Genomic DNA, 27557 nt, shown 5'->3' on the forward strand with positions numbered 1-27557 from the left:
CTCTAGCCAGAAGAGAGGGAATGGGAGTGGGGCAGAGATGGCTCTGAGGGCTAGCTGGCCTCTGTCCCTGCTGTTCTAGCCATCTGTGGCAAGCAAGCAGGCAGGTGAGGTGGCAATGGCCCCTCAGTCTCCCCCCTCCCCGTCCCCAGCCTATCTGAAACGCCGATACGGGCTCATCAGCACGGGCTCTGACAGCGAGTCACCGGCAGCTCACTCCGAGTGCCCCAGCCCATGTCTGCAGCCACAGGAGTTGAGCCTCATGCAGGCCAAGAAGCCACGTGTGGTGCTGGCACCGGCCGAGAAGGAGGCTCTGCGGAAGGCCTACCAGCTAGAGCCCTACCCCTCACAGCAGACCATAGAGCTCCTCTCTTTCCAGCTCAACCTCAAGACAAACACTGTCGTCAACTGGTTCCACAACTACAGGTAACTTCTGCGGCACACAGCAGCCGAGGGGGCGATGGGGACACAGAGTCACAGGAAGGCCCAAGGCTCATGGGAACACCCTGAGGATGGCTTCCAGCCTGGGGCGGGGCTGTAGCAGGATCCGGATACACCAACTCTTGTCACCTCCAGCTAAGGGACCCTGAGCCCCGTGTTGTTGGCGCACCCCCTAGCCAGTGTCCACAGGAGGTGTTGGTAAATATGTGGCACAGCCAGCTCTGGCAGTGTGACTCTGTCACTCCTCCCACTCCATGCGGTGGCCTCTAGGACGACACAGGTCAGGCCGAGGCCTGAGGTCCCTCCAGATGGAGCTAACTGAGACCAAAGGAACACCTGTCTCAGCACAGCAGGCCCCGGGCGTCGAGGTTCCAACACGCGTATCTCCTTTCTTAAACCTTCCGTTCTCCACGCCAGCTCCCAGAGGTCCCAAGTGCTCTTACCTGAGGCCACAGAGGGTGTCCCAAGGCTGGGCCAGGACCCCATGAAGGAGGCTTGGGAGATTGCAAAGACCACCTCTGAGACCCTACCTACTTACTGAGCAAGAAGGGTCACCAGTGTCCGTGTGGCACGGTGGAGGAGTCTGTCCATCCACTCTGGGGCAGAGAGGAGGAGAAAGGGAGACAGGGGCAGACACACACACACGCATACACACACGACTGCTTGTTACTACACACACCTTAGCTCTGTGGCTGCGGGCAGGTCACTGACCTCTCAGAGTCTCATGATGAGTCCACAAGAAGAGACATGACGCCTCTGTCCCCTCAGCACCAAATCAGTCAGATGAAGCAGCTGTGGGAGTGGATAGCCTTCATGGAGCTTTCTCCTCATGCAGACCAGGACCGTAGCACGATAGGTGCGATAATACCTCTCCTCCCCTCCTGAGTGACATGGGGACATCAACTCTGCTTCTCCTTGCTCCAGGAGCTGAGCATTCTATCACCACAGTGTTCAAAATGCATTACCAACAAACGCACAGCAAGCTGAGCTCTGAGGATCAGTGTTCAAAGCCACCTTCCCCGAGCCGCACAGGCAGCCCAAGCTGAGTCATTTCACCCCAGCCTGATTCAAATGGCAAACGAGGAGGAGGGCTGAGGGCCAAGGGACTCTTCCCTCTGACAGCTTGAATCAAGAAAAGATACTTGATGTGGGTTTTGAAGGACCAGTAAAAGTGTTCTCTCTGTGAGTTTGAGGCCAGCTGGTTTACATGGTGAGTTCCAAGCCAGCCTGGGCTATATAATAAGGCCCTGTCTTGAAAAACAAAAGAGAAAGAAAAGAAAATCAGGCTCGGTATAACCATGGCCCTGAAAGAAGGTTGGTGGGCAGGGGACAGGTGACACTGACAGAGTGCTTGGTGGCATAAGCCTGAAGACCAGATTGTGACCCTCAACCCCGAGATTGTTTTTTAAAGCCATGCATTGGGCCAGCCGGCCGGCTCCGAGGGCACCAGTGTCTCCTGACAAGTTTGACAACCTGAATTCAACCCAGGACCCTTGAAGCTACAGGAGAGCCCCGAGTCTCGCAAGTTATATTCTGACCTCACACACACACACACTGAATACATAAATGCAATCTAGATTTTTTTTTTGAAAGATTTATTTATTAAATGTGAGTACACTGTTGCTCTCAGACTCACCAGAAGAGGGCGTCAGATCCCATTACAGATGGTTGTGAGCCACCATGTGGTTGCTGGGGATTGAACTCAGGACCTCTGGGAAAGCAGTCAGTGCTCTTAACCGCTGAGCCGTCTCTCCAGCCCCCACAATCCAAATGTTTTAAGAAAGAAAAGACACGGGGTTGGGGATTTAGCTCAGTGGTAGAGCGCTTGCCTAGGAAGCGAAAGGCCCTGGGTTCGGTCCCCAGCTCCGGAAAAAAAAAAAAAAAAAAAAGAACAAGAAAGAAAAGACACCTACACCTGTGATCCCAAAGCTGAGGTGGAAGAGGCGGGAAGCTTCTGGGGCTCGCCGGCCAGTCAGTCAGTCCAGCCAATGGGTGAGTGCCTGGGTCTCTCACCGGGAGAACGACTGTCTCAAGAGCTGAGGTAAAGAGTGATCGAGGATGACGCTTGGCACCAACCTCTGACCTCCATGCCCCACCCCCCAACTTGGTTAAGAGGAAATAAGGTATATGACTGTTGATGGAGGCACCGGCCTACCCTCGCTCCTTTTGCCATGACAAAACACGGAGCGATAATAGCTTGGGAAGGAAAGGGTTATTTAACTTACCCATCAGGCCACGGGAGGTCATGGTCCATGAGGGAAGCCAAACCCATGGAAGAAGCTTTTTGGCCTGCTCACTTGGGCCTACCTAGTTCCTTTCATGCAGTCCAGACTCTGCTGCTGAGGGATGTGCTGCCTGCAATGGGCTGGACCCTCCTATATCCATTAACAGTCAAGGCAGCCTCCCACAGACACGACCCCGCAGGCCAGTCCTTTAGTTGAGGCCCCCACTACCCATTCTGGGTTGTGTCAACTTGACAACGAAAACTGTACGTCACTCACCCAGTGTTGACTTCAGGCTTCCACGCACACTCACGCACATACACACAGCTCCCAGTTAAAGCAGCGGAAGGAAGGTATTTAAGTCCCTAGCGTCTGCCCAGCACCAGAGGGAGGGAGGCAGACACCGCCCTGAGCACCTCATGATCAGCTGCTGAGGCCACACAGCGCGTGACAGTCTGCTCTGAGCTGTGAGAAGGAGGAACAGTGGGCAGTGTTCCAGAACATGACTGTAGACATGAGTCTTACTTAGTGGGGGGAGGGGGTTACAACCACTGTTCTTGTGGACTGAGTCTGGGGTCAGAAGCCTCAGTCAAGCCCCCAGGCTCTCACCCTCGTCTCTGCCACACAGGTCCAGGATGCGCCGGGAGATGCTGGTGGAGGGAACACAGGATGACCCAGACTTTGACCCAAGTGGGGGCCCCAGTGTCCTGCCACCAGGCCACACCCACACAGACCCCACCCCGCAGAGCCCTGACTCAGAGATTGAGGACCAAAAGCCCCCCATGAAGAGCCTGGAACTGCAGGAACCTGAGAGTCCCGTAACCCGAGCTGCCCCAGACAGAGCTGTGGTGAAGATTAAGCAGGAAGAGGGTTTAGAGGTGGATGGGGACAGCCAGCCCCAGGACATAGGGGATCCAGACAGAGGGCAAGATGGCCCCAAAGAGGAGGATACTCACCCTCTGGGGAACAATGAACTCTCAGAGCTGGTCCCCGGGCCTTTCCTTCCAGGCACACCCAATCCAGACTGCTCTTCATTGCACACCCCCCAAGCAAAAGAGACTGGGGAACAGGTTCACTCAGAGCCTCTGAGTTTCAAGTCCACCTCTGAATCCTCATGCTGCAGCCTGGAGGGGCCACCGAACTCTCCCTCTGCCATCTCCTCGCCAGACCTCATGACATGTGTGTCACCCGCCCCTTCCTCCTCAGCCCCCATCTCCCCATCCCTACCTGGCACCCTACCTGCCAAAGTGCCGAGTACCAGTCCCACTGCTGACCCAGCTGCAGCCTTGCACCCCAGCACTAAGGTGAACCCCAACTTGCAGCGGCGGCATGAGAAAATGGCCAACTTGAACAGTATAATCTACCGACTGGAGAGGGCTGCCAACCGGGAAGAGGCTCTGGAGTGGGAATTCTGAAGCTGGGGCAAGGGACATACCCCAGAGGTCACCTTCCCTCCCTCCCTCCTGCCCTCCCTCTCCCAGATGCGGTGGGGCCAGAGAGGTAAGAACTCAGCCATGCAGATGTGGACAACAATGTTAAGCCGTTTACGTTTATTGTTGTATCACTAGTTACCTGAGGTTGTGTGTGAGCAGCAGATGCCACCGCCTCTTCTTTTTGACAGCCCTGCTTGTAGGAGGCACTGGAATCCTGCCCTCATCCTCTCCCCTGTGGGAAGGCAGGAGCAAAAAGGTACCACATTCTCACTCAAAAACTCCAAACTCTTTTAGAAAAATAAAGAAATATTTATAGACCTCTTTCAGCTATTTTAATAAAGGATCCTTTGGAAATTTATCCCCAGCCGATGCTGTTTTGATATTAAAGAGAGTTATAAAATCAGATGCTGTCACTGCTGTTGCGGAGCAGACACAGAAGCTGTGTCATTTTTTTTTTGCCATGAGATGAGATTAAAAGAAGACGATTGTTCAAAGCCATCACAAAACACTAAGACGGACCAAATTCAGAGAACCCTCGGACTGTGGGGTTTGGTCAGCTTTTTTTGCCCTCATGCCTGTCTGTGAGACAACAGCACGATGCTAATGCCCTTCCAGAACCAACCTGTGTTGCAAAGAGAAAGTCCAAAAGACTCTAAATGAAACCCTGAGGATGGGACCGTGCTGGAGGGCTGTCTGCAGCCTACACGTCACAGGAGGTCCCATTGCTGGTGGAAATGTTGCCCTTAGCTAATGTGGTGTATGTTGCAAAGGCCTCCACTCCCTGAGTTAGAAGCCTTCTGTCCCAAACTCGTTTCCAGAACCTTCGGAAAACTGGGTGTGGGGGAGGTGCTCAAAGAGGAATGCTAAAGTCAGAGTGACCCTGGCTCCCACCCTGAATCTCGGCCGTACTTAGAAGGCTTCTCCTAAGATCTGAGCCAGGGACTTCTTTCCAGAGAACACTGTGGCTTCCAACTTACTTCCTTGTTTCCAGAAAGGCAAGTGTTAGTTCACCATTGCCCCCAATGCTCCAAATCCTAGATGCACCCAGTCAGAAACCTCAACTCCATTTCTCACCGTCGTCTTTCTCATCCATGCTATCCCTGGAAGGTATCCATGGGTCTGTGGAACTTGGTACGGTCAACATTACCACAGCATGGCCACCATATCCCCGTCTCTTGGTCTGTTCTCATTTTCTACACAAGATCTGCTTGGGATTAAAGATAGGACCTCCCCCAACTCAGAAGTAATCTTCCAACATCCCGATTGTGATGTCCAGGGACAAAGGTCCCATTGGATAAGATGGCCTCCGTATCGAACGTTGAGTCTCCAGTTTTTACCCCCCCCCACCAAAACTGTGGAAGCTGAATTGGTGACTAATAATTCATATGTGGCCATCTTTGTTGCCAATCCAGTGCTTGAGGGAAAAACAACCGCTCCATGCAGTGACCATCATGTGAGCCAAAAGGTTTCCAGAAAGGAAAGAAAATAAGGAATGTTCCGGAACTTCTAACTCTCATGCACCCAGCCCAGGCTGCAGACCGTCAACATCAAACAGGCCCCGGAAAACCTCCTTTTCCACACATAACCCTGGCTATGCATCGAGAAGTTTTCCACTATATACATTTTTATTCAGAGGAGGGTATTTTTATATTTGGACACTAGAAAACCACGACGAGGAATCCTTTCTGGGACAAACGAAGCCTGTCTCAGCCTCTGCCACCCCAGTTGCAACACATCCACCGGGAAACCACATCTCTTTTTCACCTTGAAACTCCACATTGGGTCAACGCACGACACATCCCAGATGCGGCTCAGCAGAATTCACCATGGCTTTGGCTTTAGTGTGACGGAATTTGGTGTGACCTTTGAACACAGAAACCTGGTTGTGTGGAAGCCCATGGATCTGCAAACAGATTCGTCCAGTTCACATCCTACAACGGTTTAAAAAGAGAAAACGCACACGCTCACGTGCGCGCGCACACACAGCACACACAGACACACACAGACACACGCACACACAAACTGTTTCTATGAGAGATTGATGAACTTTGTCTAAAATTTTAAAAGAAAGGGACACATTCTGTAAACACGTCTCTAAATACAGAATTGTATAACAATCCTGGGTGTCCCCATTTGTTCCGGAGCTTGGGTTCAAGATGGGGTCAGAGTTGATCCTCAGAAGTGTTGTACAAAATGAGGGGTTTTTATTTTCGTTGTGTGTGGGGAGGGTGGGGGTGGACTTTTTTTTTTTTTTTTTTTTTTGGCAAGGTCTTGCTTTATGGCCCCGGATGGCCTGGAACTCAGAGGTCTGTGTGCGTGTGTCTCTGCCTCCTGAGTGTTGGGATTGACTTATTATTTGGGTGTGCGGTGTGCGAGCATAGGCACACTTGTGGAGATCAGAGGACAACTTGCCAGAGCTGATTCTCTCCCATTATGTGGGTTCCAGGGAATGGAACTAGGGCAGTGAGGCTTGCATGGCCAGTGGTTTTTTTTTTTTCTTTTCTTTTTTTTTTTTTTTTTTCGGAGCTAGGCAAGCGCTCTACCATTGAGCTAAATCCCCAACCCCCTACATGGCCAGTGCCTTAACCTCCTAAGCTACCTTAGCCTCTCAGAATCATGTATTTAAAAACCAGGTTTTTTGGGCTGCTTGCTTGTTTACATATTTATGGAAGCAGAGTTTGTTTCCCTGTGTTGCCCTGGCTGGCCTGGAACTCACAGAGATCCACCTGCCTCTGCCTTCCGAGTTCTAGGCTTAAAAACACTATACCTTACCCGGCTTAGCTACGTGGCTCAGGCTGCCCTCCAACTTCAAATTCTCTTGCCTCACCCTACTGAATGCTGGGCTTCCTGGGGCCCAGCAAAAACCCGATTATTTGTGGTTTGTTCATTCGTGGGACAGGATCTCAGACGTAGCCCTGCCTGTCCTGGAACTCACCGAGATCTGCCTGCCTCAGCCTCTCAGAGCGCTGAGATTAAAGGCATTCGCTGGCACAGTTGGCTGTGTGATTTGGCTTTGAGAGAGTCTCGTGTGTGTGATCCAGGCTGCTCTCAGATTGACGTTACAGTGAAGGGTGACCCTGAACAACTGATCTTCTCTTCTCTCCTGAGTGCTGGGGTTATAGGCATGTACCGCCACGCCCAGAAAATACTGGCTTTTTTTTTTTTTTTTGGTTCTTTTTTTTTTTCGGAGCTGGGGACCGAACCCAGGGCCTTGTGCTTCCTAGGCAAGCGCTCTACCACTGAGCTAAATCCCCAACCCCAATACTGGCTTTTTAATTGGATGCCAGCATTCAAATATAGGGGTGTGTCCCTTGAGCATGGCAAATGTCACCTCCTGAAAACTAAACTCTGGCCTTACTGGGGCGTGGTCGGTTGTAACAAGAGTTGAGGAGTGACCTCCTTTGCACGTGGCATCTGCATGAGTACTGTGGCATCTGGTTGATGACTGAGTGTGGGGTCCCAGCTGCTCTGAAGGCAGCCCTGTCCTCTGTGGTGTGGCCTGAAAGCTGGATGGTTAAGACTGAGCCTTGAGGGGCTGGGGATTTGGCTCAGTGGTAGAGCGCTTACCTAGGAAGCGCAAGGCCCTGGGTTCAGTCCCCAGCCCCGGAAAAAAAAAAAAAAAAAAAAGACTGAGCCTTGCATTTACCTGTGGCCACAAGCCACGACCCTTAGCCAGCCTCTGGGAACAGATCTGGGCTAAAAGGCCTTTCCCAAATAACACTGCCCACTCCCAGCTGTGTAATGCAGACCTCAGTTTCCACATCTGTAATGTGGGGTGTTGCAGCAGTGACTCAAGGTGCATTCTCTGGTGTGGCATCTTGGAATTGTGTGGGGCATGGGTACACCTGCCCAGTGCCTGAACCAGGGGTGTGCCAACCATGTGACCATCATAGGAAGTGGGGCTACTTGCCCCGTGCCTCAGCCATCACTCACCCATTAACCAGACCCCCATGCCGTGTCTCAGACCATTTGTTGGTCCGGAAACCTTTTTACAAATCCTGGTTTCCACATGTCCTCTTGTGGGAGGACTCGTTTGATTCATTATCCCCACCATGGCTAGGAGAACTTGCCTAAATCTCAGGCAGCACAGTGTGGGAGTGGGGTAGCAGTAATGGGAGCTGTCGTGGAAAGGGTGACCTTGCAGGCAGGCCCAGGTGACTCTGAGTCAAGGAGCCAGACTGCCTGGCTTCCACCCCAGCCCCAGTTCTGAGAGCTATATGTCAGTGAGAGAATACCTAAACCTCTTTATGCCTCTGTTTCCACAGCTGTAAAATGGGGATGGCCATATGTTTCTTTACCCAGTAGCATAAACTTCAGATTACTGGGTGCTGGCCATTCTGGTCCTAGGTCAACACTCGTAGGAAGGGTATGGGGCAGGGTGATGGAAGAGATGTTCCTGTCATCCTAGCTACTCAGAAAGCTGAGGTAGGGGAATCACTTGAGTCTACTCATTTGAGAACTGCCTGGGCAACACAGCAGAAGCCACCCCAGGAGCCAGGAGCAGTAGGGCAGGACTTTGTCCAAGATGACCCACTAGGGAGCTAGCTAGCCTGTGACCCTACCCTGAGGCACCACATGTCAGCCTTAAAGCCTGGTCCCTCATTGGGTCACCTAGGACTCTGTTTCCTCATCTGTGAAATGGGCTGTGACCAGACAGCTGTGTTTGTACCCCCTGGCTAGAGCTGCTGTGTGAAGCAGTCCACCTTTGGTGGCTCCCAGTCCTGAACACTTGAGGCGTAAGGCTGAACCTGGCCACCCAGCTGCCTCTAAGTTCCCTCACAAAAAAAGGAGACAAAACACACAATCCCAGAGACCGATTTTTAGCATTCCTGAAATACTGCCCTCTCTGCCTGTGTGCACGCCCCACCCCCGGGCATGGGGTATGGATAACAGTGATGTTAACAGGAAGACTCTGGAAGCACTCACTCGGCCTGAGGTGGCTGCCTTCTCGTCACCATCCCTGGTTGGCTCTCTCTCGAATGTCACAGCCCTCCTGTCCACTGGGACCCCAGGACACACAGGTAGGAATGTCCGGCATCCCAATGGGCAGGAGGTCCACCTGCACGTAGCTGTGGTAGATAACACTGCCGTGACACACACGGGCACACCAAGACCCTCTCAGGTCCCTGTGTGTCCCCTGTGATTCTGTCTAGCTGTTCCACCTCTGTGACCTTGCACTGCGGTCCATCCCTGCACATGGCCACCAGCCTTGGTCATAGCAGCTAGCTGATGGACACTGGGTGACCCCACTCACATCTCACTGGCCAGACTGGGCCCCCAGGGCCATTCTTTGGCAGTCAAATGGCAGTAGCCTGGCTGATCCAAGTAGATTGATAACTTGGATGGGTGGATGCTGTGGACCTATGACCTCTTGCCTGAGTGTTCCTCCATCCCTAGCTGCCTCTTACAGAGTATTCCTGACCACACAGTCTGACCTCAAGATACCTTGTACCTTGGATACATAACCACAGCAGGAGGGCAGAGAGGGATGTCAGCATTGACTGACTTTGTCCCCGAGGCCACCTGTCACTCCAAGGAGTATTTTGATAAGGACACACCTGTGACCCTGCCTCTTGGAGCAGCTTCTGTCCCCCAACCCCAAACCCCTACTTCCTCCATCCTGTGCCTAGCAGGGACTGTAGTCACCGGTGCCCTGACTCAGTCAGCCGTGGCCCCAGGGGGATGGGAGAACTCGTGTGCCAAAGACTCAGGGGCACGTGGTCCTCTGACTTGAACATGAGTTGTGTGACTTGCTCCGTTCACTCTAGAGCCAAATGTCCCTGAAGGCACTTTATTTTTCCGGGCTGCCAAGGGAGCCATGGCACGTCATGAGTCTACATTTGGAAGGCCTCAACCATCATGTTGGGCCACCCTGGGCCTGCTCCTTCCCTTCCCATGAGCCCAGTGAAGAAGAGGGGGCCCAGCACTCACAGCAGACATTACTAATCACAGACCCTTCCCCTCAATTTTCACAGTGCCAGGATTCTCTGCACTCTAACCCCTGAGCTACCAGGAACAGGCCAGTGAGAAGGGCCATGGTTTTGTTGTTGAGACGGGTATCTTACTATGTAGCCTAGGCTAGCCCTGCTAGAGCTCCTACCACAGCCTTGACTGCTGGGATGATAGATGCATACAATTATCAGGTCTGGCCAAGAGCCCGGCTTGGACCTCTCCATTTGCATCCTAGCTCACCTGTCAATCATCATCTCTTTAGGGCCTGTAGCCCTCCACTTGCCTCCTGAGGGCATCCCAGCTGACTCTCCAGCTGTGTGGCCTTGGCAACCTCTGAGGCTCCGCCCCAGCCCCACCCCCCATGTAAGATGAGGCTAGAGTCTTCCCCAAGAGGCTAAAGGACAATAGTCCTTTCTAGGACCCCAGGAACTATATCGACTGTGGATTCTGCAGGGAGTAAATTAATACAAGCAGCCATTACTAGACCAGCTTTTATTTTGGCCCTCGTACCCCGTCCGTGGCTGATTCTCTCTCCTACGCCAGAATCAGCTGGACTTTATCTTGTGCTTTGGGGAAAGGGGGCATCTCTATCCTTGCCCCCCAGCTTCTGTCCTGTACCTTTAGAGTTTGTAAACCCACCCCGCACGGACTAGAGTCTACACCTCAGGCCTCCAGCTGGGCCACTCCGGACGTCCTGAGCCCAGAGTGGGAGAGTTGAGGAGACCAAGTCCCCAGAGGCACTACCTGTGCAGAGAGCTGAGCCCAGGAGACAGAGGGCGAGGTAAGGGCCAAGTCAGTAGGCGCCTGTGTGTCTCCTGCTAGGGCCTGGCTCCCTAGGGACAATGCCACCCCTTCCAGCCAGCCAACAGTGACAAAAGTGGTGGGGGTGGGTATGGAAAAGACAGTATCCTGTGTACTTCAAAAAACCCACAGCCAAGCCCTGGCCCCTGAGCCAGCAGGGAGCCAAGAGGCTCTGGCGAAGACAGAACCCATGGAACCCCAGCTCAGGGCCTCCAGGGACAGAGAAGGGGGGACCAGGTGAAATCTGTCCATAGGATGCCGAGATTGAGTAGTGTCCTCCAGTCCCCGGGCGGGGCACTGAGGAGGACTGTAAACAAGACCCAGGTGGGGCTGCTCGGCCTGCCCAACACTCTGGAACACAGCCAGCACTGTGGTGAGTGGGAAGTAGGCCCAGCTTGGAGGCTCACTGGTCACCTGCAGTGGCCAGGGACAGTGCCTGGACTCTCCCCCTGCAGGCATGGGATCAGTTGGAGGCCTGTCTCCTCCAGGTGAACCTGTGAGGAGCTGGATCCCAGCCCAGGCCTGAAAGGCCCTGCTCCTGCCCAAGCAGAGTTGTGAGGCCTGCCTGCAAAACTGGGCAAAGTCCTGCCTTAGCAGGATCCAGGCCAGAAGCCTTGGGGACCTATCCCATTCAAGCTCCACCCTCTACCTACTGCTTTTGCCCAGAGCAGCCGCTGAGACAGCAGCAGACAGCAGACAGCAGATAGCAGACAGCAGGTTCAAGCCTCAGATTCTTGAGAGGCCGGGCACCAGCTGGACCCTGAGCCCCACAGCTCCAGGGCCATCGAGGTCCACCCAGGCTACCCTGGGGCAGAGTCCTCTAGAAACCAGCTCCTTGGGCTCTAGAAGCACCTTCAGGTTCAGGTCCCAGATTCTTCTCAGAAGTGCGTGCCTCTGACCCCAGGAGCCCAGATCTCCTGAGTCATGTGTCCTATGTCCCCTGGCTTGCATCCAAGCTCACAGCCATTAGGTCTCTTAGGGCTGGTCCTGGGTTTGAGTCTCACCAGAACCAGGATGCCAGGGGACTTCCAGGCTGGCGAGGCCTCCACGCCACTGATTCCTGAGGGCCCGCACCTCGAGTCCGTATCGCTCATGCAGCTGGGCGAAGGATACCGAGGGCCCGTTGGCCGCGGAGGCCCTGCGGCGGGGTGGCAGTGGTGGGCGGCGGGGGGCTACAGCGGGTTGCTCAGGCAGAGCGCTCCACACCGCCCGGCCGTTTTCCTTGGGTTTCGGGTTCAAAACTGGATTTGGGTTGGCGTCGGGTAAGGCGTTGGCCGGGCTTCCCTCGCGCATGGCTGCCAGCTGCTGCTCCAGCTCACGCACCACCAAGCGCAGGTAGTGGAAGCTGGCCCGGGACAGTGCCTTCACCCAGCCCTCCAGGGCGGCCTGGCTGTCCGCTGCCAGCACATACGGCCGGGAACGGCCACCCGCAAAGCGCACGGCGAAGGCGAACTCCTCCCGGGCGTCCACCAGCTCCACCGTGCAGCCCTCCAGCAGGATGACGCCCAGTGGCTCTCGGCTCGATTCCGACTCGAAGTAGAAGAGCATGTTGCCGCGAAGCACGAACCACCGCCGGTGCGAGCCGGCCCCACGCCCACCACGTTTGTACAGGAAGCCCGCATTGTCCACCGGAGCGTCACAGGTCGCGTAGAAGGCCAGGCTGCGCTCGTTGAGTTTCATGGCCACAAGGCCTGCACCTGTCCCCAGCATAGGAGCAGAGGTTACTCCTAGGATCACAGACTCCCAGGCCACCAGCAGCCTCCTTCCCCATACCCACCCCAAGCCCGGAGAACTCGAGTCTCACACGGCCACCTGGAGGGCTCCCGCTGCCCTTGACCTGGGAAGGTACATTAAGCATTCAGCTCGACAGACACTTAGCATAGGTTAGCTCCACTTAGCAATGACCTTGGGTGGTATGGGCTAGTTTTCTGGTCGCATCGATGTGTCAGATGGGGAAACAAAGGCACAGCGAGGTCAGCCACAAAGCAAAGGTCACAAAACGAGCTGACGGGAGCCTTTGCTAGTGCCTGGAGGTCCCAGGTGAGAGAGGGAGGCATAGGGAAGAGCATGATGGGAGTGGGGGTGGGGATGGCAGGTACAGAACGGCAAACACAAAGGTAAATCCTCCTGCTGTGGGGGCAGTGACCAGAGGAGAGCAAGAGTTCTGGAGCTGCTGGAAAATAACCTAGATAAAATGCAGGCTCAGCCCAGACTGTCAGGGAGGAAGGGACAGGGCATTCTAACACATGCCTCTCAGAAAGCACACACTGGGGCAGCAGCAGGCAGTAGGGCTTATCAGGGAGTGGCACGTGCGTGTGCGTGTGTTACCAGTGTCGCCACTTGGAGGAGACAGACGCTGCACCCAAGGGTCCCCTGTCACGACCTCACTTCACGCAGATGGCTGCCATCCTTTCAAAGAGTCAGGAATGCAGTAGGCACTCAACTAATGCCACCCCCTCTACGTCTGGAGGGATGAGGTCTAGGTGGTGGCTCTGCAGGGCCAGGCTGTGCCACCTGACCGGGGTGGAGGAGAAGCTGTTGCCAAACAATCCTTTTTTTTTTTTTTGCCACCTCATGCCACCCACGTTGGAGTCAGGGGCAGCTTCCTGCAGAACCAGAGGCTAACACCTGCTTGGCCCAGGGCAATGGGGCCGGAGCCTCAGCCCCTGAAGGCTCAGGTGAGTTTAATACCCAGTCTGCCTCCTGCTGCTGTGTGGCTTCTTATGCCAGGTGTCCCTCTCTGCGCCTCTGCTCCCTTCCGCACGCATGACCCACACACCCTCCGAAATCAGTCGCACGCGACTCACAGGCCCACTTCTCACGGAACCTACCGCAAGCCGCTCACCCAGCTCTGCTCACTCCCGTCCCAAGGTGGCTCACAGTCTCCAGGCTGGGTCACCTCAGGGGCACTCAGTCAGCCTCTCTGGACCTCTCCTTCTTTGTCTACAATATGAGAGCAGAACTATCGGAGTCAAGGTTATGGCACTGAGACTGGACACAGGGAACCGGGCCCTCTGTCTGTGGCGGCCGTTGACGGTATACTTGGCGGCGGCCCCACCTTTGTCCCTTCCTATCTGGCTGCCTCAAGGTAACATCACCTCTCTAGGGCCCTCCCCTGGGACCACAGAGGGACTCTTGCCTCCCGTGACTTCTAACTGCCTCTAGCCCAGCCCAACCCCCAATCTCAGCTCCTTCCCCAACCTCTGCCCGCCACCTGGCTACCTTGCTCAGATACACCAGACACTTTCCTCCCTGGGGTGCCTTCTTTTCCTACCTCCTCCCAGGCTTCACTATCGCCTAGAAGGAGGAGGTGGCACCCTCTGACCAAAACAGACCACCCGGCACTATCCTGCACCCCCGCTGGAAATTATACCTGGATCACTCATGCCTGCTCTGGAAGGGGAGGATTTTTCCATCTGGATTTGAGTGTCCAGTGTGTAGTGTGTGCTCAGGAGCCTACACGACAAAGCAAACCGTTGTCAACACGAGGTCTCTGGGACAAGGGATGGTCCCCATCCCACATTCATAGATGTGAAAAAGACCAAGGCTTGGAGCAAACACCCCAATGGGGCAGAAACCTTGGGGTCCTTCTTCCCCACCTAGACTGACACTATCTTGCCTGGGGCCCATCAGCCATCCTCCCTCAACTGCCCAGGTGGGGGCACCCTGGCCCAAGGTCACCAACAGACAGAAGGCCCAGCCAGGTCCCTAGTCCTTGTCTGCTCTGGCTCGGCAAACACACAGGCTCTAGCTTCCCGTTGGAGGGAGCAAGTGCTCCCCACTTTCCAACCGTCCTGCTGTATTCAGGTTCAAAGTCTGCTAAGCGCGCCAAGCTACAAGTAACAGGACCTAAGCAAGATACTTTAGGGACCAAGTTCCTGTCCCCGCTGGTCCAGGTTGGAAGACCAGTCACTGGCACTTCCCAGACCTCAGTTGCTTCAATGGGTTTCAAGGAGGCTCAGATGAGCTAACATAAGGACAGCCCGTGACAAACTTTAGGGAGAGTATTCTAAAATAAGACAAACCCAAAGTGGCCCTCACACCTGCCATTCCAGCACTTGGAAGGCAGAGGCCAGCCTGACTCAGACACAGCAAGACCCTGTTTTGTTTTGTTTTGTTTTTAAAACAAAAACAAAAACACCACCACCACCAACAACAACAACAAAAACAAAAACAAAATGGACACTTGCTTGGTATAGCGGTGCACACCTTTGATGCAAAGATAGATATAGATGGATCTCTGCGAGGATAGTCTGGTCTACATAGTGAGTTCCAGGCCAGCCAAGGCTATGCAGTTAAGACTCTTGTCTCAAAACCCACAAAACCCACAAAAAGGCAGGACTGGCAAAACGGATAAAGGCGCTTGCTGCCACGCTTTCTGACCTGAGTTCGATTCCCAGAAACCAAGTGGAAGAATTAAAAGAACCGACTCCGGCAAGTTGTCCTCTGACCTCCACACGCGCACGCATAAACAAAAAATAAATATAGGAAAATCTAAGACAAGCGATGACCCCACCATCCGTGGGGTTACAGCTGGCCCCAAGGATAGGACTTGAAGGAAACTGAGGCAGTCACTGCTGCACAACCTCAAGTCCAGGCGGCGCTCGGCCCGGCCCCGATGGAGGCCGCGGGCGAGTCCCGAGCGACAGCTGCGCGGATGCCGTCCCCGTCGCAGTCCCCTCCCGCCCGGCCTTACCTAGAAGTGGGACAGACGCGACGGCCTGTCCCGCCCATGGCCCGGAACCACTCGGGGGCGGCTACGAGAGGGCGCTTTGTCTCCCGGAGGCCGAGCCGCGGCGACCCGCGGGCGCCCCTTTAACCCTGAGCGGCCCGCCCAGTAGGGTCCCGCCCCTGAAGCACATACGCCTGCTCATTGGTCAGTCCCACCAGACCCCGCCTCCTGGTTTGCCACGCCCCCATGCCCGCGCCTGAAAAGCACTCTTAAAGGGACCGTGCCGGGGTCAGGAGTCCCCAGAGTTCTGTCCCAGAAGACCTGAGAATTTGAGCTGAGGAAAAGCTGGCGCAGCTAAGACACAAAGCTTGCGAGGCGGCGAGGGGGGTAAAGGCGCCTGCGGCCAAACCTGGTGACCTGTAAGGTAGAAGGTTCCAGAGAACTGACTCCCACAAGTTGCTAACCATGGCGCGCTCAAGGTACACACAGTATCTCTGTGAGTTCGAGGGCAGCCTGGTCTACAAAGTGAGCCCAGAACAGCCAGAGCTACACAGAGAAACCCTGTCTCGAAAATAAAAATTAAAAAAAGAGAAAAAAGAAAAGAGAAAGTCTGCTGTAAACGCAGAGGATACCGAGCCATCCAAACACTTGCCCAGGTGAAGAAAGTTCTAGAAGTGAGCAGAGTTGGAGGACCACCGACTCACTGCACCCCTGCGTGACCTTCCAAAGCAATTCCTCAGCTTCTCTGGGATTCTATGTAAAATATACAGACAAAGAGTTACAGGGTATGACTCAACTGCAAGCGCTTCCAGTGAGTAGGAATTGCTGGGGTTTCCCCTGCTTCTCAAAAATCACAGGGACCCGCCTCCCAGAATCCTTCACTTCCTGGTCTTTCTGCCTCCTCTTCCTATCCGGAGAACAAGAGCAAAACAGGACAGACCAGGATTCCACAGCGTCTCACTAGCGCCTACTAAGGTGCAGACTGATCCAGAAAGAAATAGCCAAGAGTCAATCAACAAACAGTTCTTACTTGGTGTGAGGCAGGAATAGGCAACAGCAGGAGTACAGGGCTAAGACAAACTCTCAGGAATGGCCACTGAGGAGCAGCGACCTAAGACCCTGTGAACTTTGGGAAAACTTTGCTTTGGTAGTACGTATTGTGATTTCAGGCCTTGGGAGGAAGAGGTAAGAGGACTGTGTGTGTGTGTGCGCGCGCGCGTGCGCGCGTGTACATATATACGTACACATACATATATAGCTGTAGCAAGATTATGACTCAAAATTACAATTAATTAATAATTATTAAATAAATTGGTAGTTTATTAGATAAATCATTAATTTACTGAATAAATTAATTAGTAGACTAAGTTGGTCTTGAACTCACAGAGAGCCTCTTGTCTGCCTCCCAATTTGGGGGATTTATTTCCCGCCCTCTGATGCCTCGCCCGTGGAGGATTTTGAGCAGAAATGCAGTCTTTAGGGGGCTGTAGGACAAGAGGGAAGGCTAGGAGGCCAGTCATGAGGCTACTGCAGTGGTCTGAGCGAGTCATGATGGCAACTTGGAGGAGAAAGGGGGAGAGAAGTACGAAGTGGGCAAACTTTGTGCGTGCTTTTAAGATCTATGCAAGATTTCTTGATGGTTTTCTGTCAAGATGAGAGACTCCAAAAAGGAGTTAGAAATGGATCCATGAGGGGTTGGGGATTTAGCTCAGTGGTAGAGCACTTGCCTAACAAGCGCAAGGCCCTGGGTTCGGTCCCCCGCTCCGAAAAAAAAAAAAAAAAAAAGAAATGGATCCATGTCTTTGGGCCTAAGTAACAGACATAACCAGAGCGTCTGGAAGGGGAAAGCCTAGGCGATATTTTACCAGGCTAGAGCCAGAGGGGATCCATCTACAAAGACAAAGCCAGCTCAGTACCTCACACCACAGGCAGAGCCTGACGCCAAACAGATTACGATCCCAACAGGAGAGGTCTTATGTTGACCTAGAAAACTTCTGAGGCGCTAAAGGGGAGTGCATTGGCTTGTACCAGGCCCTGGTGGGATCGCCAAGCCTGAGGGACAGTCCCAACCTTCCTGAGGGAGGAAGGGAAGAAGGAAGGTTCTTATTGGTCAATCAATGGTCAGTTGTTGGTCAGTCAGTCATCAATCAGTTATCAGTGGTTGGTAGGTCTCAGTCAATCCTGCCAGTCACCAATCTGTCGTCAATAGTCCTTGGCCAGTCATTGTTCAGTCTTCCTTCACATGAGTCAGTCAGTTCTCAGTTGGTCTCGAGCCATTGATCAGCCAGCCAGTTGTCAGTCAGTTGTCAGTTGTCAGTCAGTTGTCAGTTGTCAGTCAGCCAATTGTCAGTCAGCCAGCCACTTGTCAGTCAGTTGTCAGTCACTCAGTCAGTTGTCAGTCAGGTGTCAGTTGTCAGTTGTTTGTCAGTCAGTCAGTCAGTCAGTCAGTTGTTAGTCTTTCAGTCAATTGCCAGTCATCTGTTAATGTTTGGTGGTTGTCAGTCAGTTCTCAGTCGCTAAGAGTCTCTTCAGAGGTCAGTCAGTCAGAGGTCAGCCATGTGTCTGATCAGTTAGGCAGCACTCAGTGAGTGGCCTTTCAGTTATCAGTCAGTGGCCTGTCCTAAGTGCCATTTAGCTTTTATCCAGTGGTCAGCCTGTCAGTCCTGGCCTGACTGGATTCAACATGGCGGCCGCTGTCAAACATACAGTTGTGTGTGTCCTAAGCCACTAGCTGGAGAACACAAGCGACAGAGAGAAGCAAAGGGCTCAGCTGTGCCACCTCCTGCTCTGGCCTCCCCTGTGCTAAAAGGAGCTGGGTTTTGTTGGCTGTGACCCTGGAAGATGTCTTGGCCGTGGCACTTGCTTCAGAGATAGGGGTAGGGACAGGACCAGCCCATGAGGACGAAGCAGGTTGACTGTTGAGCTCCCTCCTAGTAGTGGAGGAGTTCGTGGCCATCTTAACTCCTCTCTCTTGCATCTCTCTCCCAATCTCATGTGGCTCTGCCTCAGATGCAGGGGGCCTCGTGCTCCCTGGCCCCTGAAGGTGCAGGTTTGTAAACCACACAGGGTCACCTGGCAGGGAGGGGAGGCAATGAAGATGTCATCATCTATGCTGGGGGAGGATGGTACAGCTGCTCTGGGGTCACCCATGCTCTCTGTAAGTGACCCCAGTAAATAAATCCCCAAATTGGACTTTGGGAGAATCTTTACTTTGGTTTCCTGAAGCATCATGGTCCCTATCTGGGGGGAGGACACATTTGTCTGTCTCCCCGGGAAAGTCTACGTGAATACCGGAGGGACAGATACCTGAAGCAAACATGGAGGTGTCTGTTCTTTATTATTTGTAGTTTTTGTTGGTTTCGTTGTTGGTTTGGTTTGGTTTGCTTTTTGGGTTGTTCCAGGCAAGGTTTCTCTGTGTAGCCCTGGCTGTCCTGAAACTCACATTGTGGACCAGGTTGGCCTCGAACTCATAGAGATCCACCTGCCTCTGCCTCCTCAGTGCTGGGATTAAAGGTGTGAGTCACCACTCAGCTTTTTTTTTTTTTTTTTTTCTTTTTTTCCGGAGCTGGGGACTGAACCCAGGGCTTTGCACTTGCTAGGCAAGCGCTCTACCACTGAGCTAAATCCCCAACCCCAGCTATTTTTTTTTAATTGAAGTGAAATTTACTTGAAAATTTGATTTCAAGACAACCAACTTGTCTGTGTTTGATGCGTCCCCAGTGTTACCAAACCACTACCTTGTCTGGTTGTGGGCAGGTTCGTTTGTTTGTTAAGACAGGACCTCAGGGACTGGAGAGATGGCTCAGTGGTTAAGAGCACTCACTGCTTTTCTAAAGATCCTGAGTTCAATTCCCAGCAACCGCCCCAGGGTGGATTTGGCTTAACTATGCTCCTGCCTCTACATCCCAAGTGCTAGAATTCCAGGCAAGCATAATCATGCCCAGCTACAAGCCATTTTTATTACATCAGAAGAAGATCCCAGGGCTGGGGATGTAGCTCAGGGGTAGACAGTATCTGTCTAGCATGTGTGAAGCCCCAGGTTCGATTCCAAGCACCATAAAAAACGGGTGACTTAGTCCCCACCGCCCCCAGCCCTAGACAACCTCAGACAACTTTGCGTCTCTGTGGATTCCACCATCAGATGCACAGACTCCGGGTCATCCATTCCTGGTGCAGTTCCCTCTCCAGGGCTCAAGGCCAGGTCTTGCTGAAGTTGACATGCTATCCTTTCCCCCGTCTGATTAAGGGCCCATCATGGTCACAGAATGCATTTTGCTTCTCTGCCTCTCCACTTGCCAGCTGGCTTCGTGTAGCCAATACCTCTGCGGCTGGGGACTGAGGAAGGGTGGAAGGGACCGTGACTTAGAAAGGCCAGATATGGAACTAGGGAACCAGCCATGGCTGTGGTCAAGGATATGGTTTTGCCTCCAAACCTCTTCTCTAATCCAGGAACTTCCTCATCCAGTCCCTATCAGGATCCTTTTGGCTCTCCCTCTCCTCCTCTGACCCCCTGGGCCCTGGGCTCCATTCTCCACGGAGCAGCCTCAGGGCTCCTTTTGAAACTCCCTCAAACCAAACCCTGCCCTTCTCTTGGTTAAAGGCATTATGGTAGCTCCTTGCCATCTCAGAACCAGACAGCTCCCTGCTAGCCCCAAAGCCTCCCTTGTATTGGCTCTGGCCACCCCTCCAACCTCTTCACAAACAGCTTCCTCTGTCTTCTCCTATCCTCTGCCGCCTGCCGCCCTCCCTATGTTCCAGAATGCTCTGTGCCCCAGACCTCTTCCTGCGTGCTGTTCCAGAAGGCTGCCCACATCCTCCAGTACCGATCCCTTCACTGGGTCACTTCCTCTTCAAGGGGGCAGATGACCCCCAGCCTTTCTTCTTACTGAGTTCAGTACCTGCCTTCCTTCCAGTCAGTCCCTCAGCCGGTAGCATTTAGAGAGCATCCTACTGTCCCAGGTACTCAGAAAGTAAGTTAAAAAAAAAAAAAAAAAAAAAAAGATCTCCGGAGAGGCCAATGAGACGGCTCAATAGGTCAAGGAACCACTGAGACTCACAACTTGAGTTGATCTCCAGGATCCACAGGGTGTAAGGGAGGAATCCACTCCCCACAGTTGCCCTGGGACTTCCACCCGTGTGTGTGGGGGAGCACAACAGAAAAGAAAAGCATAATATTTTAAAAGTCCACACGGTTGGGTCCACACGGTCAGTTAGTAAGATGCTTGCTGTGCAAGTGTGACGACCTTAGTTCAGAAGCAGAGTCCAGATAAAGAGCCAGGCACCCATGTGTACTCTTTGGGTAGTGGTTTAGTCCTGGGGAGCTCTGGTCGGTTGGCATTGTTGTTCTTATGGGGTTGCAAACCCCTTCAGCTCTTTCGATCCTTTCTCTAACTCCTCCAACGGGGACCCCGTTCTCAATTCAATCGTTGGCTGCTAGCATTCGCCTCTGTATTTGACATGCTCTGGCTGTGCCTCTCAGGAGACAGCTGAGGCTCCTGTCTTGGCTCCTGCACTTCTTGGCTTCATCAATCTAGTTTTGGTGGCTGTTTGTATATGGGCCACATGTGGGACAGGCTTTGAATGACCATTCCTTGTCTCTGCTCCAAACTTTGCCTCCATATCCCCTCCTATGACTATTTTTGTTCCCCACTTTTAAGAAGGAGTGAAGCCAGAGCTTCCAGGGACTAAGCCACTACCTAAAGACTATACATGGACTGACCCTGGACTCTGACCTCATAGGTAGCAATGAATAGCCTAGTAAGAGCACCAGTGGAAGGGGAAGCCCTGGGTCCTGCTAAGACTGAACCCCCAGTGAACATGATTGTTGGGGGTAGGGTGGCAAGCGGGGGGAGGATGGGGAGGGGAACACCCATAAAGAAGGGGAGGGGGGAGGGGAATGTTTGCCCGGAAACCGGGAAAGGGAATAACACTCAAAATGTATATAAGAAATACTCAAGTTAATAAAAAAGAAAAAGAAAAGAAAAGAAAGAAGGAGTGAAGCATCCGCACTTTGGTCATCCTTCTTCTTGAGTTTCATGTGGTCTGTGTAGTGCATCTTGTATAATTTGAGCTTTTGGGCTAATATCCATTTATCAGTGAGTTCACATCATGTGTGTTTTTCTGTGATTGGGTTACCCCGCTCAGGATGATATTTTCCAGTTCCATCCACTTGCCTATGAATTTCATGAAGTCATTGTTTTTGATAGCTGAGTAGTACTCCATTGTGTAGATGGGAGGGGGGAGTGGATGGGGAGGGGAACACCCTTATAGAAGAAGGGGAGGGGGATGGGATAGGGGGGCTTATATCCGGGGAAACTGGGAAAGGGAATAACATTTGAAATGTAAATAAAAAAAAATCCAAAAAAAAAAAAAAAGAGCCAGGCACCAGACCTGCGTCGGTAATCCCCAGCATTCAGGATTGTCCTGGTGGGGACAGGAGGAAACCTGGGACTGGCCAACCACAAAGCCTTCCCCTGGAGCTGGCCCAGGACAGGAAAGACCAGAGCCCTCCACTTCAGGAGCAGATTTGTAAGGACTTGACGATTTCCTTCAGTGGTGAATTCGGATGTGCTAGTGTGAGCTGGATAAACCCTTTCCTCCCCATCTTGATTGTGGTCCTGAGGTTGCATGGTAGCAGCAGTGACTCTGACTAGGGCAGGTGCGTGCTGCTCCCTCATTTTACAGACGAGGGATTGAGGCTTAGGGAGGTGGCGGGCCACCTGCTGTCCCCAACCTGGGATCTAGGGTTACCAGCTTCCAACAGCCTGCCATTGTGCCTCCTCGGGGTCATCTGTTGTCTCTAGAGTGGTTTGTTCCTGCAGCACTGAGGATGGCTGAGTGCTTTAGCACCCGGGTTGCACCCTCTCCCCACCCCCAGGCTTCAACACGGGTGTGGTCCATCCACAGGATGGAATGTTACTCAGCTGTCAAAAGGAATGCAGTGCGACACCAAGGCCACCGTGACTCTGCAAGGAGTGCCAACCTAATCAGAGAGATTAGAGCGGCAACTCCATCCTTCCTGTAACACAGGCAAGTGAATGAGTCATGGCAACACTCTGTCACTGAAAGCTACACCCCCAGGGGACTAGGGCTGTCTTTAGGTGGAGGTCCCTTTTCAGGGGGTTTTGAAGGGTATGTAGGAGTTGACCACACAGGAGAAAGGGAGAAGATATGGAACAGCGTAGCAGAGTCTGGGAGAATGAGACTGAGGAGTCAGTCCCTTAGCCTGGGTGTGGGTGTTTTGCAAGTACGGATGAGTCTGAGGTAGTGGGGAGCTATGGAGGGTTGTAGAGTGTGCATGGGCAGGCAGGGCATCCCCAGATTGATGCCTTGTATCAATGGCATGGACTGAGCACCTATCATGTAACAGATTTCCAGGTTGAAACCTTTGCCTCAGTTTCCCCCTACAACCCAACCACGTAGAATACTTATTTCCTCATTTGTGGTTTGCTCTGTTTCGGCAGGGTCTCTCATGAGGTAGCTCTGGCTGGCACAGAGAGCCACCTGCCTCTTCCTCCTGAGTGTAGGGATTAAAGGTGTGTGCCACCATGCCCGGCTTGGAGTTCTTTCTTATCCTTGCTTTATGGATGACGGATGAGGAAATGAAGACCAGAGGATACTAAGTCGCTGGGGCGAAGCCAAGGTTCCCAGTATCCTCCCCTCCTCTCAAGCTCTGTCCAAAGAAAGGTGATGAATGGGGAACCAGATAAATGATTATTTATTCATTCATTCATTCATTCATTCATTCATTCATATATTCATTCATCATTGATTGAATGATCGATTGATTGGTTGATTTGGAAAACCGCCTTCTAAGGGAGAGAACCCTCTTGAAACCCACGTTTTCCACCTTTGATGGCTGCAGCCCGAGGGTCCCGGTCTCAGGGAGGCAGGCAGCAGCTGCGCGGCCGCCCAAGACCAGCAGAGGGCGCGCGAGCCTCGTGACTGCTGCAGTCGTCAGACTCCGGCCCAGGAAGCGGGCGTCGGTCGGGGAGAGGACCCGAGTCTCCAAACTGCGGAGCAATTAGGGCCTTTAATTACCAGGATTGGAAGTGGACGAGCCTCGAGGGGCCTCAGGGCACTGAGTCACTTCCCCAGAAACCAGATTCCCAGGGCTGGCGGAAGAGGGGGCGGCTGCGCTTCCCTGCTGCCGGGTGCTGGGCAGGATTGGGATGAAGCCAAGACCAGGAGCCACAGGGGTGGGGCGAGGGCAGCGGGGTGCAGGTTCCTGGTGGCCCGTTGCGGGTCTTGGAGAGGGCACCTCCGTTTCTGTGCCTCAGTTTCCTCCTCCATCAAGAGGAGTAGAGCAGCCCCCTTCCCCTGCATAAGGTTGTTGGCCAAGCAAGCTATGAACCTGTGGAAAACCCTCCAAATCGTTTCCACAGGACCCAGGCGAGATGGCCCAGCACTCAGGCAGGAGGCTGCAAGTTCACAGCCATCCTGAGCTACTTAGTGAGTTCCAGGATAGCTTAAGCTACAGTCTCGAAGCTAACACAAACACATCATTAATTATTCTCCTATTTCTCTTTATTTCCAGCGCCGGGTACAGTAGATGAGAGAGCCCAGGGCAGAGACTGCTTCAGTCTCTCAACATCTGTGTGACTTTGGCTCTGGGCCTCAGTTTCTTCAGAAGCACAGGGCAAATGAACAAATAGCCCCTTCCTTCACGACAGGCATGGCCTCGGCTGGGCACACATAGTTGGAGCATGACACCAGCCTATACTTGTATTGAACAAGGGCTTGGGGCAGATTTCACGTGGAAGGGACAGAGGCACAGAAAAGGGAACCCTAGCCCCAGAGAGGAAGCAGAGGGGAGAGACGGAGTCTGGTTCCTTAGCTCAGCAGATCAGACCCACAGGGATCCTGCTTGGGAGGTCGGAGTGCCTGGTGCAGACACTCCAGCAGAGTGCGTAACCTATGCCAAGGCCAAAGCTGCCCTCTGAGCTCTTTCAGCCATTGCCCAATCCAAGTATGGGGAGCAGAGTAGGTGACCGCCACAGGACCTTCTTAGGGTATTAGCTAGCAATTGCTGTGTAACAAACTGCCCCACCCCACCCCACCCCCGCCCCGGGCCTTTCTTAGGTAACTCTCCTTGATTGTCACATGGTTTTGGAAATTCAGATTCGGTTTCAGGAGTTGGGACTCAAGGTCATGAAGGACGGTGAAGTCTCAAATGGAATCTGAGCTTGGCAGCTGGACATTTCCTTTAACATCGGCAGTTGGGGAGGCTGGGGCAGGAGGATCAAGAGTTTCAGGTCATTGTCATGGCACCTGTGTGGAGGTCAGGGGACAACATATGGGAGTCAATTGTTCCTTCTCCTATGGGGGTCCCAGAGATAGGACTCAGGTCGCCTTCCTCTGCTGGGCCATCTCGACAACCCAAAATAAATAGAGAAATATTTTTTATTTTTAAAGATTTATGTATTATATATAAGTACACAGTAGCTGTCTTCAGACACACCAGAAAAGATTTATGTATTATATATAAGTACACAGTAGCTGTCTTCAGACACACCAGAAGAGGGCATCAGATCCCATTACAGATGGTTGTGAGCCACCATGTGGTTGCTGGGATTTGAACTCAGGACCTCTGGAAGAGCAGTCAGTGCTCTGAACCACTGAGCCATCTCTCCAGCCCATAAGTACTAATTTTTAAAAGGGCTGGGAGTCAGTCATGGTGTCACACACCTGTAATCCTAACATTTGGGGAGCTGTGGCAAGATTGCCGTGGACTTGAGGACAGCCTGGGCTACACAGCAAGACCCTTTGAAAACAAAACTCAAAAGTGGGAGCTACTGAGGTACTTTGCTGGGTACTCTGGTTTTTTTTCCTTGCCTTTTAAAGATTTATTATTTTATTTCATTTATAACTGTCGCTGTTTTCAGACACACCAGAAGAGGGCATCGGATCCCATTACAGATGGTTGTGAGCCACCATGTGGTTGCTGGGACTTGAACTCAGGACCTCTGGAAGAGTAGTCAGTGCTCTAACCACTGAGCCATCTCTCCAGCCCCTTGATGGGTTCTCTTAAGGAGGCCCAGCTAACCAACTCCTCAAGATGGCGTCCTCCCATGTTCGCCCAGAGTTGGTGGCCTGAGGGCCTCTCCTCTTCATGAAGCAGGGGTACTCTCCACACTGACGAGGTCCTCCTGACTGGTTCTGCCTCCCCCTGCTGGGTTTATCAGTGTGCCCTGGCCCGCAGCTGTACATTTCATTTTTTTGGCACAGAGTCTCACTATGCACTCTGGCTGGCCCAGACTCAGGGTGATCCTCCTGCCTCTTCCTCCAGAGTGCTGTCATCACACATGTGAGGCATCGTGGCAGCTTGAGCTGCACATTTTTTTTTTTAAATGATTTTATTTACTTAATGAATTTGGGTACACTCTAGCTGTCTTCAGTCACACCAGAAGAGGACATCAGATCCCATTACAGATGGTTGTGAGCCACCATGTGGTTGTTGGGAATTGAACTCAGGACCTCTGGGAGAGCAGTCAGTGCTCTAACCACTGAGCCATCTCTCCAGCCCCAGCTGCACATTTTAATAAACATTAAAATCATACGTACCAGGTGGGTTTGGAGGTTCACACCTGTTGCTGCTTAGCACAGGCAAGACAGAGGCTGGGGGATTACAAGTCTGAGGCCACCTGGGCAACACAGCAAAACTCTTGTCTCAAAAACCCAGAAACAAAGCCAACTCTGGCAGCACAAGCTCTTACCTCAGCTACTCAGAAGGCGGTGGCAGGAGGAGGATGAGTTGAATGCCTTCCGTGACTAAGTCTAAGGCTAGCCTGGGCAAACCGACGAGAGTTTTTTGTTCAGTTAGAAGCCCTTGGTTCGTATACTTCAAGCAGTTGTTTCTCAGGTCTTTTCTCTAGAGACAGGTTTCCTTCACTCTGGGGCCCTGGCTAGCCTGGAACTCTATGTAAACCAGGCTGGCCTCAGATTCACAGAGAGCCACCTGCCTTTGCCTCCTGAGTGCTGGGAGTAAGGACACTAGATACACACACACAACACACTCACACATATACACATACACACACTCACATATACACACACACTCACACATATACATACACACACACTTACACACACATATACACATACACACATATACACACACGCTCACACATATACATACACACACACTTACACACACACTCACACATACACACACATACACACATACACACAGAGGATTTTCTTCTGTTTTTGTTTGCCTTCCCTTTTTTGTTTTTTATATCTTTGAGACAGAGTATCTCAAGGAAGTAACCAGTTTGATGGTTACTTCAAGCCCCAGTAGTCCTGCCGGGCTTTCCCCCGGGTGCTGGGGTTTGAACTCGGGTCCTCAAGCTTGCACACCAAGCACTTTACCTATCCCGCCGTGGCCCTAGTCATATCTGGCTAAGTTCGTTGCTATTCCTATTAACCACATGAATGGCTTGGATCATTGGCTTCTTAATACTCTTGGCTCTGGTTAGCCTTCATTGGTATTGTCTAGTTGGTTTGATCCGAGATAGCGGATCCTACTCCGAAGGTAGCCAAGGCTGGCCTTGAACTGATCCTCCTGCCTCAGCCGCTAGGTGTCTAGGCCGCCAGTCATTCAGTGCACCTGGCTGATATTTTGACACTGACCTTGGTGACTTATAGAACCTGCTAGACTAGGTTTCGTTGTCCTTGTGACCTGGCCACCTGGGTCCCTGCAGGTGGACCCTGTGCCGCTCGCTGCCCTCAGCAGGAAGGAAGGGCGGGTGACCCGGCCCTTGGGAGTGGACAGACTGCTTCCGGCAGTCCCCGCCAGCCGTGGGAACTGGCCTCCTTCCCTCACCCCTGAGCCCCGCTGGGTGGAGGAGCCAGATCCCCAGGGGCGCAGAACCCCAGGGTCGCTGCTGTTACCGCAGCGTCCCGCCTTGGAGTCCTTTGCCCTCGGAATGAAAAACACAAATAAATAGAGAGCTCTGACGTTGCAGGGCTCACAGGGAACCCGGGTTGGGGCGGGTCCCCGGCGAGCGAGAAGAAACCGAGCGCGAGGAAGGAAACGGG

The 27557-nt window shown here is 52.9% G+C and overlaps 2 protein-coding genes across 4 annotated transcripts in view; one reads left to right on the forward strand and one right to left on the reverse strand.

Moving 5' to 3' along the window:
- Cux2 (cut like homeobox 2) overlaps positions 1 to 6212 on the forward strand; it is a 190329-nt gene extending 184117 nt beyond the window's left edge. Inside the window, exons 21-22 of the mRNA XM_032887241.1 lie at positions 150 to 423; positions 3289 to 6212. Coding sequence (XP_032743132.1) covers positions 150 to 423; positions 3289 to 4075 — 1061 coding nt within the window. The 3' untranslated portion in view covers positions 4076 to 6212. The remainder of the gene's footprint in view (positions 1 to 149; positions 424 to 3288) is intronic.
- A 4310-nt stretch (positions 6213 to 10522) lies between these two features.
- On the reverse strand, positions 10523 to 15685 carry Pheta1 (PH domain containing endocytic trafficking adaptor 1). Of its 3 annotated transcripts, none has more exons than XM_032886938.1 (4): positions 15543 to 15685; positions 14220 to 14302; positions 13678 to 13789; positions 10523 to 12543 (listed from the first exon to the last, which is right to left on the reverse strand). In XM_032886938.1, the coding sequence occupies exon 4, from the start codon at positions 12524 to 12526 to the stop codon at positions 11822 to 11824; it is 705 nt and encodes a 234-aa protein (XP_032742829.1). In that variant the 5' UTR covers positions 12527 to 12543; positions 13678 to 13789; positions 14220 to 14302; positions 15543 to 15685; the 3' UTR covers positions 10523 to 11821. The 3 variants fall into 3 exon arrangements, with proteins under 3 accessions (XP_032742829.1, XP_032742830.1, XP_032742831.1); XM_032886939.1 differs by lacking the exon at positions 15543 to 15685 and adding an exon at positions 15230 to 15530; XM_032886940.1 differs by lacking the exon at positions 14220 to 14302.
- Between the last annotated feature and the right edge of the window lie 11872 nt (positions 15686 to 27557).

Source organism: Rattus rattus, chromosome 16 (assembly GCF_011064425.1).
Source record: "Rattus rattus isolate New Zealand chromosome 16, Rrattus_CSIRO_v1, whole genome shotgun sequence".
Classification (NCBI taxonomy): Eukaryota; Metazoa; Chordata; class Mammalia; order Rodentia; family Muridae; genus Rattus; species Rattus rattus.